General features: G+C 42.6%; 1 protein-coding gene across 1 annotated transcript in view; it reads left to right on the top strand.

Moving 5' to 3' along the window:
- Positions 1-7,035, top strand: part of LOC137413928 (striated muscle preferentially expressed protein kinase-like) — a 165,838-nt gene extending 158,803 nt beyond the window's left edge. Inside the window, exons 28-32 of the mRNA XM_078780752.1 lie at positions 1,854-2,075; positions 2,198-2,421; positions 5,631-5,706; positions 6,004-6,153; positions 6,393-7,035. Of these exons, the coding sequence (XP_078636878.1) occupies positions 1,854-2,075; positions 2,198-2,421; positions 5,631-5,706; positions 6,004-6,153; positions 6,393-6,585 (865 nt within the window). The 3' untranslated portion in view covers positions 6,586-7,035. The remainder of the gene's footprint in view (positions 1-1,853; positions 2,076-2,197; positions 2,422-5,630; positions 5,707-6,003; positions 6,154-6,392) is intronic.
- The last annotated feature ends 9,883 nt before the right edge of the window (positions 7,036-16,918 follow it).

Genomic DNA, 16,918 nt, shown 5'->3' with positions numbered 1-16,918 from the left:
TCGAGGGTGTCAATAATTTTGTCAATGCCATTTCTTTTTATTTTCTGATTTAAAAGGATATATTAAGTTCTGAATCAAAAAACAAAGGTTCTGTAATGTTAACAGTGGCAGAGAATTGTGGAGACCAAATACTTTTGTCAATTTCAACTTATTTTTTGAGAAACTTGTGAGTTATTTGAAAAAAGTGCAAGGGTGCCAATATTTTTGGCCACGAATGTATATATCTGTATATATCTTTTTACATATATACGATATGTTGAAAAGTTATGTTCGGATTCCGACTAAACGTGGTTGACAGGTTGGGTATGTGACGAGGAAGAACTGATTCAATTTTGGGGAAGATCCGAGTATGGATCCGGATACGATTTTTAAAAAAATTTTTGAAGTGATTCTTCACCATTGAGTGATGGGGCCAAAAGCGATGTATAGCATGACATTTCAAAAAGTTGTGGACGACTTATAACAAAACTTGGTAGATGAGTTGGTTAAGTGACAAGAACAAATTGATTAGATCTCCGATCCAGATGTGATCTTTAAATGGGATACAAAACGTAAACTGTTCAACCTGGTGGAGGTATTCTCCCGACCGCGTGGCATTCTAGTTGTTATAAATGAGTTTGTTTTCTGTACTATGCATTCTGTGCGTCCATCGATAATTATAAATGGTTTAGTTTACATGAAGTAGATTTTCAGTCGTAATTGTGAGGTTTCATTGGCTGACAATCCTCGTACTTGAATCAGTGTGAGAAGGTCATTTGGACCATCATAACTGAAGTAAATGATGTGCTCTGGAGTTATCGACAGTCAATTTGACCTCTGGGAGCGGGTCGAGGAAACACTTACGACACTCATCATTCAGTCTTTTTAAATTAACGTAGAAGAAGTTCAGTTACTGTTGCTCTAACGTCTGGGCCTCACCCTCAGCTACAACCTCTCCTGGGAAGATCATACATCAACGCTGCCCTCCAAATCCAGCCACAGACCGGGTATCCTCCATCATGTCAAGTCTTTCCTCAGTAAATCTGTACTTCTTACAGATTAAAAGGTTCTTATCCACAGGTCGTTATGAACTGGAATCCTCACTTCACACCTGTCACTCCTGTGGAATCCAAATCTCTCAACATCATTGGCATCTCACACATTGGCACAGGGCCTGGTCCTCCCTCGTCCAAAACAGACATGTTGGTAGTCGTTCTGTTTTGTTTTTTAACCACATCTCTTCTGATTTTATCCCCTTGCCTCTCCCCAGCCCATCCAGAACTTGTATTCTTCCAGCAATCCTATCCTAATCATACTCTCACTCATTTGTCCAGGTCTTCAAGATGAGAGCACGTTACCATCCATACCCATTATTTCTTTCCCTTTTCACCCTCCCCTTACTACTCACGCATCACACCTCTTACCTACAGGTGACTATCTTTCTCTCTCGACTACTCCCAACTCCTCTTTTCTCATTCATTCATCCACCTTCTTTTTTGTGTCTGGTTCTTTCCCCCACCACCTCTGAGTTTGTTCCCCTTCGCTAATCTGCCACCTTACTCTCCCATAAATCTAGATTTTGGAGACGAATATCACAAATTCAAGGAGACGTGAGCAATGTAATGTGATGTTGACTCCATGTTCAAACTTTCTTTGAGTTCATAACAACAAGTTCTGTTACCCGGTTGTTGTGGAAACAGGAGCATTACGTTCACAAGTCAGAGACACCGGTGAATTGCAGCCTCGAAGAACCAACCATTGCTCTGTCATTTTTTAATGAATTCTCATCTATCTGAATGTTGTCTCGGTTTAAAACTTCTTGCCTTCTCTTTCCCAATTCATCATTGAACGTGTTTGCTTGATTTCCACCTTAGAGGCCGGTTTGGAGTGATCCGTGAGTGTCGAGAGAATTCCACTGGCCGTACCTTTGCCGCCAAGATCGTTCCTGCATCAGGTAGACAAGAGTACGAAGTGCTGAAGAGCCTACGTCACCCTGGGATCCTAGCTCTCCATGAGGCATATGTCACGCCTCAGTTTTTGGTTCTCGTTGGAGAGAGCTGTCCAGGCAAAGAGCTCCTCTACCGCATCATAGAGAAGTGAGTTGTACAAATGCAAAATATTAAGAAAAAAATACATTAAGGCTCAAATTGATTAATGCATCTTCTTTTGTAATCCTAGAATGAACTCTTAAAACACTCAACCTAAACCCCTATTGTAGGCCCAGGTATACGGAGGAGGACTTGGCAGGCTACCTGGTCCAACTTCTTCATGCCCTGGACTACCTGCATGCACAGCATATCTTACATCTGGACATTCGCTCCGAGAACATCATCATCTCTGACGACAGTCATCTTAAAGTCATTGACTTTGGGAGTGCTTGCTACTTCGTACCACAAGACCTACAGCCAGTTTCCAATTCAACCGCAGCCATAGAGTGCGCTGGTTCGTCCCACTTGTGCAGCTCAGAAAGTGATGCAAAATCAAATGAGGTTTTCATATTAACACTCCAAATATTTTCAAATCCATTCATATTTTTGATTCTGCATATGTTTGAATTATTTAGACGTTAAAGATCCCACGGTGTTGCTGGCACCCTGGCCAAGTTCTAAATTCCTGCTCTAACTACGACTGGGAAGGCAATGGCAAACCACCCAGTATAACACTTACTATTCAAATAAAATGCTTCGAGAAGCAACGACGCTTTGTAACAGAGTATGCTACATCAATCACCTGATGCCATTGTCCTGTATCTATATTATTTATATATATATATATATATATATATATATATATATATTCGTATATATATATATATATAACATTATATATATATATATTCGTGTATATATATATATATATATATATATAACATTATATATATATATTCGTGTATATATATATATTCGTGTATATATATATATATATATATATATATATATATATATATATATATATATATATATATATATATATATATTATATATATATACTGTATATATATATATATATATATATATATATATATATATATATATATATATATATATATATATATAAGAAAGTTTTTGTTTGTTTGTCTGCACACGGTGAAATCTCCTGAACGGTGAAAGATAGGAGCAAATCTCTGAAACAAAAAATGTCGGGACGGGCCCCGGGAAGGTTTTAGGCTAGGTGGCGAGACCGGTCGAGGCCCACCTCGGCCGGGCCGGGCCCATTTCGCAATTAAAAGCTGAGCTGAATTATAGTAGTCAATCTTCTACGGCCGCGAGTAAAAGCTGAATTATGGTAGTAAATTCATTCAAAAAGAACTAAAAATGACGGGACGGGCCCCGGGGAGGTTATAGGCGAGGTGGCGAGGTCGGTCGAGGCCGCCTCGGCCGGGCTGGGCCCATTTTGCAATAAATCTTCTTCTTCTTTCAAAATAATCTTGAAGTACAACTTATGCACTTAATAGGAATATCTGACTAATTGCAACACATGCTTTCACAATTCTCTCTCGTGGGGCCCGACAGAAGAAAGAACAAGGAATCGTTGAGCACTAACTGATACTGGGCTCGCGTCAGACCTATGCACAGAAGATTAAATTCGTTCAAAAAGAACACGGGCAACGCCAGGTGCATTCAGCTAGTAATCTATATAATCGACACTATAATTGTCATCTCCAGTAGATCTGTCCGTCCGACGTCCGGTCAGGGTGTGACGATGGATTTGGACGAAACTTGGTGGACAGGTTGTGTGTGTGACGAGGAAGGATTGATTCAATTTTGGTGAAGATCCGGATCCGGATCCGGCTGGTATAATTCTTTAAGTGATCCTTCACCATTGGGAGATTGGGCCAAAAACAATACATAGCAGGATATCTCAAAAAGTTATGGATGGATGATTTTGATTAAATGTGATTCTGTATTGTGATTTTCTGGTCTACTCTAGGATACAAAACGTAAACTGTTCACCGGGCGGAGGTATGCTCTCTACTGAGTGCCGTTCTAGTTATCCTAGTGCTCCCATGTAACGTTACAATGTCTATGACCTATCACATCACTGAAAGCAACAATGGGTGATTATTGCCATGGCAACAACTTGTATATTTGGCCACGTGCATGCAGCTTTTAATTTCGCTTCAAGCAGTGCCTGCTCGTGGTTGGTTGTGCAATGCAGAGCGTGACCATTTCCTCTATGTTCAACGTGGTTTTTGGTTGTTTTCACTTTTTCTTTATGAACAGAGTACTTCCTCAAATACTGCATATTTACAATACATATTTACATATATACAATAAAGCTCTTTCACAATGCACTTCATCAGTAATATACAGCTCTTGTTTATTATGGCTTCACATAGGATGCACCCCGGTATCTGCTTGTAGTATGCACAGTATGAAAACACGCATTACATACTTTTACATACTTTACATTTTACATTACATACCACTAGTAATTACATACTTTTGGTCCTTCAATAACTTACTTTTTGAACATGATGACATCATCAAGAATGCTGTTTACACATATGTCCATAAGTCTGGTAAACGTTTTTTTAAACATGACAACAAACAAACCAATTTTTCACATGTTTTCCTCTAGGATTGTGCCAGTTTGACGGTTAAAAAACCCATTTTTAACCCATCAAACTGGCACAATTTTAGAGGCTAACATGTGAAAAAAGAATTCACATTTCTTTGAACTATACATACTCGACATCCGATATAATTATAGTTGTTTTTAGAAAAGGATTAATTGAAGATGATAATATAGGAGACGTTCCTCTGAGGATAACCCTCCTATTTAAAGGTTAATTTCAAACGAGTCTGATGATGGAAAAACTGGGTGGAAAACAGTTTTGACTTTTGATCAACTTTCAATGTTATTTGTTCACTAAGGTGGAAGTTTATGAATATTTGTGCAAAACCCCTGTATATGTTAGCACACCGCTATTGCAATAAGTACGGGCTTGTTCCAAGAAGGATAACCACTTCTACATGTGTAACATAAGGATGTAACATATCACAAACAACAGTCTGATTATACCTGTGAAGCCTGACACGTCAACACCATAGGATGTAATGTCACAATGTGAAGGGCTTAGAGTTTCCTCCATTTGCAAACTATTCATCAGTTATTTTGTGGTCTCATCAAAGATGGCCGACTGGTAGACTGGTGGCCATTTTTAGTTGTAAAAAAACCCGGTATTGAACATGTACTCAACCATTTCCCGCACATGCATTTACCGATCTTGTTCAAACTGGGCACACGCATAATGAATGACGGGTTATATATGCACATCATTGTTTTTCGCGATGACATCAAAGATGGCCGACTGGCGGCCATTTTGTTACTTAAACGTGTCGTCATCCATTTCTCAGACATGCATGGACCGATTTTGTTCAAACTTGGCACAAAGACAATACATGAGGGTAAACATATGCAGAAGATTTTGTTTTGTAATCCGACCAAAGATGGCCGACTGGCGGCTTTTGACTCCGTACAGCAAAATTACTAAGACCACAGGGGCTATGACATTTTATGTCTTCTGCTCCTTGTTGATCAAAGGAAAGTGATCAAATCATGTACTCAGTACTGTAGAAATGCTACGCTAGTTGTGCATGGATAGTCGACGTGACTACTATGATTTACCTGTACCTTCTTATTCCCAGCTCCGGAGATGTTGAGAGGAGAGCCTGTGGGACCCCAAGCTGACGTTTGGGCCGTGGGAGTTCTTTCATTCCTCTTGTATGTTCTCTCCTCTTGTCTTCTTCCTTATTTATGACTATTATTTGTTTTTTAACTTCACATTCCATACCTCTCCTGCAGTTGCCTTTCCCTCATCACCTGCTCTAATCCACACTCACACCACCAACTGTGCTTGTCAAATTGATATATCTAAACAAAACATTTGTAAAACAAGGGCAATTTGGCCAAGGGTCCTGATTGAATAAATGAAGGACGCAGTTGTAGACAACAGTAGAGTAAATGCGTTTATCTTTGTGTGACTTTATTTGTCTTTCTGATGTTCTTCTTGTGTCACAGACTCAGTGGAGAAGCTCCATTCGTGGGTCCAACAGAGAAGCAAACGGAAGAGAGAATCAAGATGTGTCAAGTGACTCTTACTCACTGTTATGTCAATTGTTCACAGCTCAGTCAACTCTTCCTCAAGAGTCTGCTCTGCGCAAGCGACCGGTAAGTGCATTTCTTTCTCCAGATATGCTCTTGATGCGCTCTTGAAACTAACACCAGAAATGTTGTCCCATTTTTACCATCTGGACCGATTCGGGCATGTGAGTATTCCCAGCTTTCCTCAAATCAAGAAAATGGAAATTGTACATAAGATAAGTCATGCTATACTTCCTGAAGTTTCAAGTGAGATAGTCTGAAGTATACCCGCTAACGTCTGTATCCTGGGTAAACTCGTCCTGCAGAGACCGTCCGTCGGTGAGCAGATGCTTGTCACTACCGTGGCTGCGCCAGGCTGAGGCGGATCGCCTGTGTCGTACATCTCGGTCATTTCCAAGCTGGAAACTTCAGCGCCATATTCAAAGTATGGCATCACGGCGCCTTGTGTCTGCGACCAAACTGCGCGTCACAATGCGTCCGGCCATGACGAGTCATTAGGAAATTGCAAGATGGCCGTGCCTCGAGGAACCTTTTCCCACCCATTATCCCGATGGAACTGTAGGACCACAATAGGCATGGCTTTATTAGTGTGATCCCTGCTTTGCCCGACATGGCCGGCTCTTGAAACGCATGGCCATGCCAGTATCTTTGTAAGATGTTTTCATCGCAAGCTGTGTGTTGATAGGATCACAAACCTCATCAATCAGTCCAATCAGGATGTCCGAAACCCCCTTTGAAGCAATAACTTATTCATTGACAACCCCTGGTGGTAGTTGTTACCAAACACAAGTTGTGTGATGTTACACAATGGCATTGCAGCTACCTGTACACGCTATGTACATCCCATGGACATTACCCACTTTCACTCTGGTGTACCAATATCATACAGTGCGACTGCCAAGTTAAAATAATGGAATTTTTGTATGAATAAATGTCTTATGGCATGAACTTCATGTGTTGTGCACTGTGTATAGATGGGTGTACATTGACTAATGTATTTGGAACAGTCTCTTGTGATTGCGTACAAATTTAGTTTGATACAAGGAAGCTTAAACATCTGACAAATGTACAAAAGACTTCTCTTCCTCCTGAACCCTCATGAAGCTGAGCTCACCTTCTTGTGACTTCACCTGATCATAAACATCATCATGGGCCATACCCTGTGCAGAGTGTTGGTGCTGCTGAAGCATTTACTCGGGTAGAATTCTGGTCGGGCCACTCCTCAGACTCAGGAAGTCAGGGCCGGAATTTGGATTGTTTCCATGATACCGGCAATGACTCGTCTACTCTTCATGAAGGACACCATGGGATCTTTAATGTCCACCAACTAATGCCAGTAGATGAGACGCCCAGTTTATCGTCCATCGAAGGATGCCTAGTTTACTTTGCCATTCTGCCAGCCCTCTTTACCAATTGGCTGTTGATATTTATGGCATTTACCCATTGACCCATAGTGCAGCGGCATAGCAAACCAATTGTGCATTTTGTGATGGAAGCACCAAATTTGGCAGAATGATAGAATATTATATGGAGAACATTTTCAGATATGGAACCACTTTGGAATTCACCCCAATGTGGCCGCCATATTGGATTTCAAAATGGCGGCTTAAAAATCTTTAATTACAAATATTTCTGGTTCTATACCAGCTACAGCCTTGATTTTAGTGTCTGGATGTACAAACTTGAGGTCAAGGAATTGAATGGTTCTACTTAGAAGTTGATATACTGACGCCATATTGGATTTCCTAGTCTTCTTGGATGTGAAGTCTTCTAGTCTTCTTGGATGCACATCTTGGATACACATCGTCCTACATTGGTGACCCCAAAATAAAATGACTCAAGAGAACAAAAAGCAATAAGTGAGCTTCAAAACAACATGCATTGGAAATAACATCAGATAAAACATTCCTTCACCTGGCTAAACAGTTTATGCCTAGTCTTCTTGGATGTGAAGTGCCCCGCATGGAACTTGGCAGCAACATCTGGGTGTTTCTCTGCAATGCCAACCATGTCCCTGATGTGGACTGGTAACCAGCGAGCATAGTGGATATGGCCCAATGCAGCGAACCATGCAGCTAGCTCTGGTAGGGTGTCCATGTACAGCGTGAAGTTGGACTCTCTCAGTGAACGTATGTAGAGGAGTATACAGAGCTCCAGGTTAAGTACAGTGGCCCAGTACTGAAACTGTGGACATGCCGCTGCTCTCTGGTCACACCATGCCTCGAACTCCAATGGTTCCTCATCTCTTGCAGTTGCTCTTTCGTTGTATATGTCATATGCACGATGCTGCAGTATGTGTAGGGCAGCAACAGTTACTTGGTGGGCGCGTCTTGTACGGCTGACGTGAGCTGCACGCAAGAAGGAGTCTGCTGTGCCAGCTGTTGCTATCTCCGCCTGAACCAATGCCTGTGTCCAACCGCTGTCTTGCAGCCAGTCTCCTGCTGTCTTCAAAGCTGCCATCTCTGTGTGTAGACCACCCAGCATGACCACAAAGAGATCTTCACCATGTGTGTCTGGCCAGTTCCATTGCACCTGCTTGGCGATCGCATAAAGTGGTTGGTCCAGTGTGACGACGGGTATCTGTCCAGGGTTTAGCTCATTGATCACTGCTTTCACGACATCCATGGCATGGCGGATCATTGGCACTGAGTGGGCTTGGTCATGGAAGAGGGGAAGCAAGGCAGTGGGTGTGACTGTGATACTAGTATCCTTGGCCGATTGGTTCTCTGCGTGATGTGCAGCCCAAGAAATGTTTCCTGGATTCTGTGTGTCACCACTGTCACATGCATCCTTCACAGTCTGGAGCCACCTCTTCTCTTTATCCAGTTCAGCTTGTGCAGGATTCCTCTGCAGCGACGCCTGGGTTCCAGCTGGTACAGGGTGGCTTTTGGCAAGTGAACTAACTGGTTGTACATCTGTGTAATACCGTGGAAGGTCCTCCACAGTCTTGACATTTGAGACACCCCCGATGATGACAATACCTCGGTCTGTGCCTTGATTGTCATAGTCTGGATGTTGTATCAATGAAATACCAGTTCCGTGGAAGGAGTCGTGTGCTGTCGTGGAACTGGGATTGTGGTCTATATTATCCACAGCTGATGTGGTGAACACTCCACCGCGGAGCTTTGGGGGACAGACCACCTTCTCCGCCCGAAAGCGCTGACAGACCCCGTTCCCCAGCTCTGCAGAGATCCGTAGCACTCTATCATAGGCAATGCTGATCCCTAGTCCAGATAATGTGTCAACCAGTTCCCTCTTTCTCGTATGGGCATGAAGCATCAAGCCAAGATATATTGGCAAAGGAGTCTCTTGACTAATGCTGTGTCGTACGTCTGTGCCTGCACCTCTCCTCTCATGCTTCACACTGTTGTATTTGAGAAGTTGAGCTATTGTCACAGACGCCGATGCCGATGACTGACATGCCTGATCTTTGATGCCTGCGCCCTCTAAAATCATGGAGACCATTGTCAGCAGCAGTTGTGGCACAGACTCTTCTTGACATTTGTTTGAGAGGACCCATTGAAAGGCTGAGATGACTGGAACATATCCTTCCTTATAATCCCTGCAGCTCGTGCCAGGTGCACAACATCACTGTCAATATCATGTTGACATGCCTTGGCTAATGCACTGCCAATGTCTTCCTGAAACACCAGCAGGACATCTCTTCCCTGCCTGTGCTCCTGCAGATCAGGGAAGTGTGCCAGGATACGCTCCTTGAGTCTGGTTGTATGGACTCGTGTTTCCAGCACAACTCCGAACTGTTCCATTCTCATTGTGTAGAGCTTGGTGAGGTCTGCCATTTTGAATACAGGAGCAGTGTCTTCTTCTTTAGCAGTTTCCTCTATGTACGTTACCAGTTCAGCAAGGACTATTGCTGAAATGACATCTACCGTGCTCTGGTTTTGCTCGGCAAGCTTTTTTGCTGCCCTCACGCGGTTGTATAGCGATGTCAAACATTTCTTATGGTACTTGGCCTCTCTTGCGACCATGTCCCCAGCACTCAGTTGGGCTAACAAAGTGGTATCCTGAAGAAACTCTGCAGCCTTGCGAACGTGTTTATCTAGTTCCAATGTCGCTGCTTGATGAAACTCCAAACCAAGCTCTTGCTGGCAGAAGAAGCACAAATTGGCGCATATGCTATCAACACAAGCTGCCTGAGACCTAGTAAGCTTGTACTTATCTGTGATTGTACTGGGGATAGGGCTTCCCTCTGAATGACTTCTCTTCTGTACCCGCTGTAGCTTGGTAGTGTTATATTTCACCCTGCATGACTTGTGCCACTTGGCTTGGTGGGCAGCTAGAGTGGCAGCTATCCCTTGGCCTTCATCCAGTCGTTGCAAGTCCACGTCTTGTGGCAGCTTGCCTAGTTTATTGAATGCTGATAGATTGTCTTCAAGTGTCTTGTATCCAGCACCTGCATCAGTTCTTTTCGTGACAGCAGGACACTGTAGGGACTCTCCTATATCAACTTGACACAGAACACAGAGTTCCCAGTCCAGTGGCGTCTTTGGCGTTGAAGTTACATGCTTGGTAACATGAACTAACTTGAACTGCTTCGACATGATTGAAACCTGGATGGAGCAAACAAACAAAAAAGTCGTTTAATTAGGGGTTAATCAACGGACCAGCATGTTTTATCTACAGGACAATACACGACCCCCCCTGAAATTTGACACCAAATGACCTCTTTTAGGGGTATTTTTGGCCGAAATTTTCAAATTTTTCACTCCCCAGACCCCTAGATGTTCCCTTGAGCTCAGAATCGCCGCTGTAATGTGTCTACTGATGTTAGAAAAGATATAGGGTGAATGGGGCAATAATTGTGCCTGTAGGATTTGTTTCCGCCACCCCCCCTAAGGGTTACAGATTTTTAAAGCCGCCATTTTTAAATCCAATATGGCGGCGACCTTGGGTGAATTTCAAAGTGGTTCCATATCTGAAAATGTTCTAAATATAACATTCTATCATTGTGCCAAATTTGGTGCTTCCATCACAAAATGCACAATTCTTCTTAAATTTTTGCTATGCCGCTGCACTACCATGGTATAGATGCACAATGTTTCCATTACACAACTGTACTACATCATTTGGTGTGAAATGGAGTGGACCAGCCAACTTTGGCCCACACAAAACAACAAAGTGGGTAAACGTTGGACAGTGCATAATAAAGAACTAGTCTTGTTTGTGAAGGCAATTGTCGATCTGCGTTGAAGGATTGACAGAACAATGGCTGGGGGTTAACAAGACGTTGATCGAAGGAGCAAGGAGCCTTTTTCTCATAGTGTTCCAACAACTCCGATGGGGGGTGTTTATCGTTTTATGGGGTTCGGGTGGAACGGGGAAGGGATTTTGCTGCAGCCTTCAGTCTGTTGTTGCACTTACTTTAACTATTAGAGTATTGCACTTTGAGCATTACAGATCTGATGCAGATAACTTACAAATAACACCAAAAATAATTGCTTTATACACCATAATAATCCAAATAGAAAACAAGTACAGATACATTCAAAGTACACCACCCCCATGCCAAATAAACCAAATAAATAAATACCATCCTCCAGCGCGCGGCATTGCCGGGGCACATTCGGCCATCCAAAGTATATATATACAAACACACTGTAAACGCCTTGTATAATTCTGCATTATATACAGGGTGTTTCAAAAAGATAGATACAACTTTGACTTCATTTCTTTGTTTTTTGACCGATACCGTTTTCCTTTTCAGGGCTTGGTCGTGTTATTGTGGTATTTGTTCCCTGGGATTTCTAGCTCCGTACCTCAACTATGCCATTGACAGTGGAGCAGAAGACAAAAGTGGTGGCTCTGTGGTATCTTACTATAATTCACCAAATGTCCGTCCATCTGTCTGTCTGTCTGTCTGTCCGTTCGAAGGTACCGTAAAAACTGCTGAACCGATCGCAACGATATTTTGGGTGGGTAATCCTGGGATCTCCAGGAGTAAAATAGGCTATTTAGTTTTTCCAATTTCAGCTTTGGTCTCCAGCATTCTCAGGTTTGGACTCCCGCATAACATTCGCGTTCACACAACGTTCATTGTGACGATGTTTTCATTGTGATGATGTTGTATTCCCGGGTGCCGCACAAACGGCTGCACTGATCGCTGCACATCTGCACCGATCGCTGCACATCTGCACCGATCGGACTCGGTGACCTCGGACAAAGACCTTTTATAAGGACACGGGTTGAATCCCTGCTTGAGAGAATTCCAACCCCCTCCCCACCATCACGGCCGTCTCTCAAACTTACAATCCCATGAGATATGCGGAAAGGACGACCCAAAACCAATATAAACATCATTAAACATCATTCGTATATAAACATCATTAAAAGTAAATAATGACCTCGGCCAAAGTTCAAACGACGTTTAATCTCTACATCAGAGAATTCCACATAGCTACATGAGAGAATTCCACATATAATTCCAATTGGGCGGTGTGTACGCTAACAGATCGCTGTCTCCATCGATATTTCCAAGGCCGTAACATCTATAGGCTCAAAATCCTTATAACTGGTGATTTGGTAGTTTTTACAATGAAGGAAACACGTATCGGGAGTACATACGACATAGCGATTGTGAATGTGACAGCTCTGAGGCGTCTTTCTCTTGGCATCACAGTGACGGCAAGCACCAATATGGCAGCTGTAAGATTAAAATCTGGCTTCAAGCCTCCTCACCACCCAAAGCCTTCACGAGCTTCATAAGCGTCCAGTTGATATCACGATTTGAAACACGATGGAATAATATTTACCGATATGAACAGTGATGTGGCTTTTATTGAAATTCTAAAGATACTGTTTAGATTTTGATGATTTGCATGTGATATTTAATGGATGTTTATATGAATCGTTTAAAATAAAAAAAGCCTTCAATTTCTGATATTTTACCTTTTCATTTGGGCCTCCCAATTGAAGCCCCGCCCATAGGGCGGGTACCGTTGCGAGTAAGACTATATCATCAACCACAACAACATTTTCTGGGGGGCAGAACCACCTGAGATCACTGAGAGGTACCTGAAAGGGCCTCAGGTCACATGCTTCTGCGCCTTCAATGCCAGATGGGGAATGCTAGGGCCTTACTGGTTTGAGAATGACAACAGTAGGACGGTGACGATCAACAGTGAGCGCTACCGGGCCGTGCTCCAGAAGTTCCACAATGATCTAGCCCAAAAGGTCACCCCAAACCAGCTCAGCATGACCCGGTTTATGCAGGATGGTGCACCCCCGCATACAGCTGGTGACACCATCACTTTCCTGCAGCAGCTCTTCAGAAACTGCATTGTTGCCCTGGGTACCGCTCTATCTACGTCAACCGCCCTGCCACACTGGATGATCTGAAGCAGGAGGTGTCAGACTACCTCCAGGCAGTGCCACATGAGACCTACAGGAAAGTTGGAGTCAGGATCAATGCCTGTCTCAACCGTGTAGGGGCACACATCGAGAACGTCAATTACCAGGATTTTGCGTAAATTCCAATTTCAGACCTTGGGCTCTCACTAACTCTAGCAGTGAGTTACTGCAATAGCAATCAGTGATAGAAAATACCATGTCAGACGCTTTCAAGAAATGTTTGGTTCACATTCCTGAGGTTTCTGTTTCTTTGTAAATAAACGTTTAAAGACGTATCACTCTTTTAAAAACACCCTGTATACACACACACACACACACACACACACACACACACACACACACACACACACACACACACACACACACACACACACATACATATATGTCTGTTGTAAGAATGGCCTTGTGTATTGTCCGTGTAATGCAAGTTTGTATTGTCAGTCTGTCTATCTGATGTAAGAATCTGTGAGCGATGTAACAATGTGCTTTCAGGTGGGGGTGGAGGACAAAGTATTGGGGTTTGGAAGGGGTGGGGAGAACAAAGACGGGACAGAGTTTGGAGGAGTACGTTTTTTTTTACAACTAAAATGGTTGCCAGTCTACCAGTTACCCATCTTTGATCAGAGCGCAAAATAAATTGAGCTGCACGTGTACTCCATCACATACTGTGCTTGTCCCAAGTTTGAACAAAATCGGACGATATGTTCAAGGAATGGTTGAGGACACGTTTAACTAACAAAATGGCCGCCAGTCGCCTGTCGTGGATCTCATCTTGAAAGAAGATGACATGCATATGTAAACCATCATTCTTTATCTGTGTGCAAAGTTTAAACAACATCGGTAAATGCATGTCCGAGAAATGGTTGAGGACGTGTTCAACGTCGGGTTTTTACAACTAAAATGGCCGTCAGTCGGCCATCTTTGATCGCATCGCGAAACCAAATGACGTGAATATGTATACCGTCATGTATTGTCTTTTTGCCAAGTATGAACAAAATCGGTCCATGCATCACCGGGATATAGTTGCGGACACATGCACAGACGGGCGAGACCCAAATCTATATAAGCCCTAGTAAAAACCTAGTAATAACTCAATACTATTATCTTTATTGTCTCAAAACGATGAAGCAATCATTATTGTCTCAAGGACAAAAATGTGATCAATTGCCAGGACAAACTGCACAAAAACGCCACAAAGGGCATTCCTTTAGTGAAACTGTAAAATACGTTTTGTAGAAGCTAAAGGGAAATATTGTGTTCTCACCCCCGGGGTGCAAATTTTAAATGTCAAGGCCAACCATTAAAGGTCTACGTCAAAAATGAAGACCTTTCCGTGAACTCCAGAACATTATGTATCTGTTGACTACCAAGTGTTGTATATAACATTCACCATTTCATGTTAATGGCAAAAACAAAATAACATTAATAATCTGAAGAATAACAATCCGACTTTTCATTTGGAATTTAAACACCTAATAATAATAATACCATAAAATTCCCATGAACACGATTTCTAAACAAATAACAAGGAAGATGAACGACTTGAGATGAAGGGGAATGGCAGCATCGCTCATACTCATAGGTAACACACTCACCTTTGAACCATCTATTCTCGGTTTGATTCCCCACCTAACTACAAACAAACCTCCTGGTGCTTCACAGGCAGAACGTTCAATCAATGATGCATCAGAGATCATAACATCAACGAGACAGAGGGGACGTGAAGCGCTCTCTGTCTGCCAGCATTTTGGAGCAGGATATCTCAAAAAGTTGTGGACGGATTTGGTCGAAGCTTGGTGGACCGGTTGGGTGTGTGACCAGGACTAATCGTTTCCATTTTGGTGAAGATCTGGTTATGGATTCGGATTCGAGAATTATTTAATTTTTAAGTGATTCTTAACCATTGTGAGATCGGATGAAAAGCGATCATATAACATGATATATAAAAAAGTTATGGACGAGTTATGAATAAACCTGGTGGACGAGTTGGTAAGGTGACAAGAACAAGCTGATTAGATTTTGGTTCAGGTCCGAATCCAGATCCGATCCATCAGTAGGATACAAAACGTAAACTGTTCACCAGGTGGAGGTATGCCCTCTACCAAATGCCGTACTAGTTTTACCTTCTTTACATTTCGAATGTTCTTTGCAAAGAGTGGTTCACCTTCTCCGATTATAATGACCATTGACAGTACAATAATAACAGGTATTTTATGATTATCCGTGAGATTATATATTTATATTAATGATATATCTGTATGTGAGCTTTCTTTTCCCCACCTGTGCTGTTTTTAGCGCTTAATTGCCGGGAATTCCGTTCTGTAATCAGTGCAAATTACAGAACGTTCAATTAACTTGCACCGAAGACGGAACTTTCTGGAAACTGCAGGTCTGCAGGTGTTCAATGCATTCATATTGTCAGATTTGGTACATATTGTCTGATTGTGGCTTCGCAGGCACGCACGATGTTGTAGCACAGTGTGCCGTGCTGGTAAACCGGATGTTCCGTCTTCTAGCGCTACCTGATGGATAGTAGAGATCCCACGGTATGTTTTACGAAGAGTTAGGCCGAGGCGGGTTATCTGCGATTCACAGGCAAACTGAACAAATTACAAATTCCCACCACCTTCAGTCGAACCTCTGGTCTGGGCGGCAGGTTCGTGAAAGACCTGAGGTCAAAACGTCAGGCCTGGGCAAGGCCCTCTTAATTATCAGATTTCAAAGCTTTGAATGAAACTCCGAACACATATCTCCCAAAATCTTATATCTTGAGTGCACTTATCTGTTCTATGGGAATGGCTTAGTCCCAGCTATGTGTGTGTTGTTGGTTGTTATCACCATATACAGGTTTCAGAACGTGCAACGGAGTCTTCCCAGGTCTCGAAGTATCCACTTCCGTTTCATTAAGGGATTTATGGACCAGTTTGTGAAGTTTTCTTATTCTCAAAGTTTTGTTCTGAGTGCTCTTTTTAGGATCGTCACCGAGCCTCATACAGCTTTCAACTGCAGCTCGTTTGTAGTAATATTCCCAGGGATGGTTGTTGTTGTTGTTGTTGTTGTTGTTGTTGTATAGCCCTGGACAGTTCTCTCGAACAAGCCCACATGACGGAGACAGCTGGTCGATCTTCCAGGAGCGACCCAGATCCCCCACATCCAGGATGGTGTACCCCCACCTTCACGACGTCAGGGCCACGACATAGTCAGAGAGAGAGAGAGAGAGAGAGAGAGACAGAGACAGAGACAGAGACAGAGACAGAGACAGACTTTTTAATGTCCTTTTATTACAAAAGTATTAAAAACAATAAATGAGGATTCAAAGAAAACAATCACAACAGTTGCACAAACCTTTATATGATAAATAAACAAAATATAAGCAAATTAACAAGAAAGTTTTAAGGAAATCAACTCCATAGTAAATACTAACTGACCCTCAGCTATTTTGCAAAATGCATCTCTCACACAC

This window comes from Myxine glutinosa, chromosome 6 (genome assembly GCF_964187855.1).
Source record: "Myxine glutinosa chromosome 6, kmMyxGlut1.1, whole genome shotgun sequence".
NCBI classification, from domain to species: domain Eukaryota; kingdom Metazoa; phylum Chordata; class Myxini; order Myxiniformes; family Myxinidae; genus Myxine; species Myxine glutinosa.
This window is presented reverse-complemented; position numbering and strand designations above follow the sequence as displayed.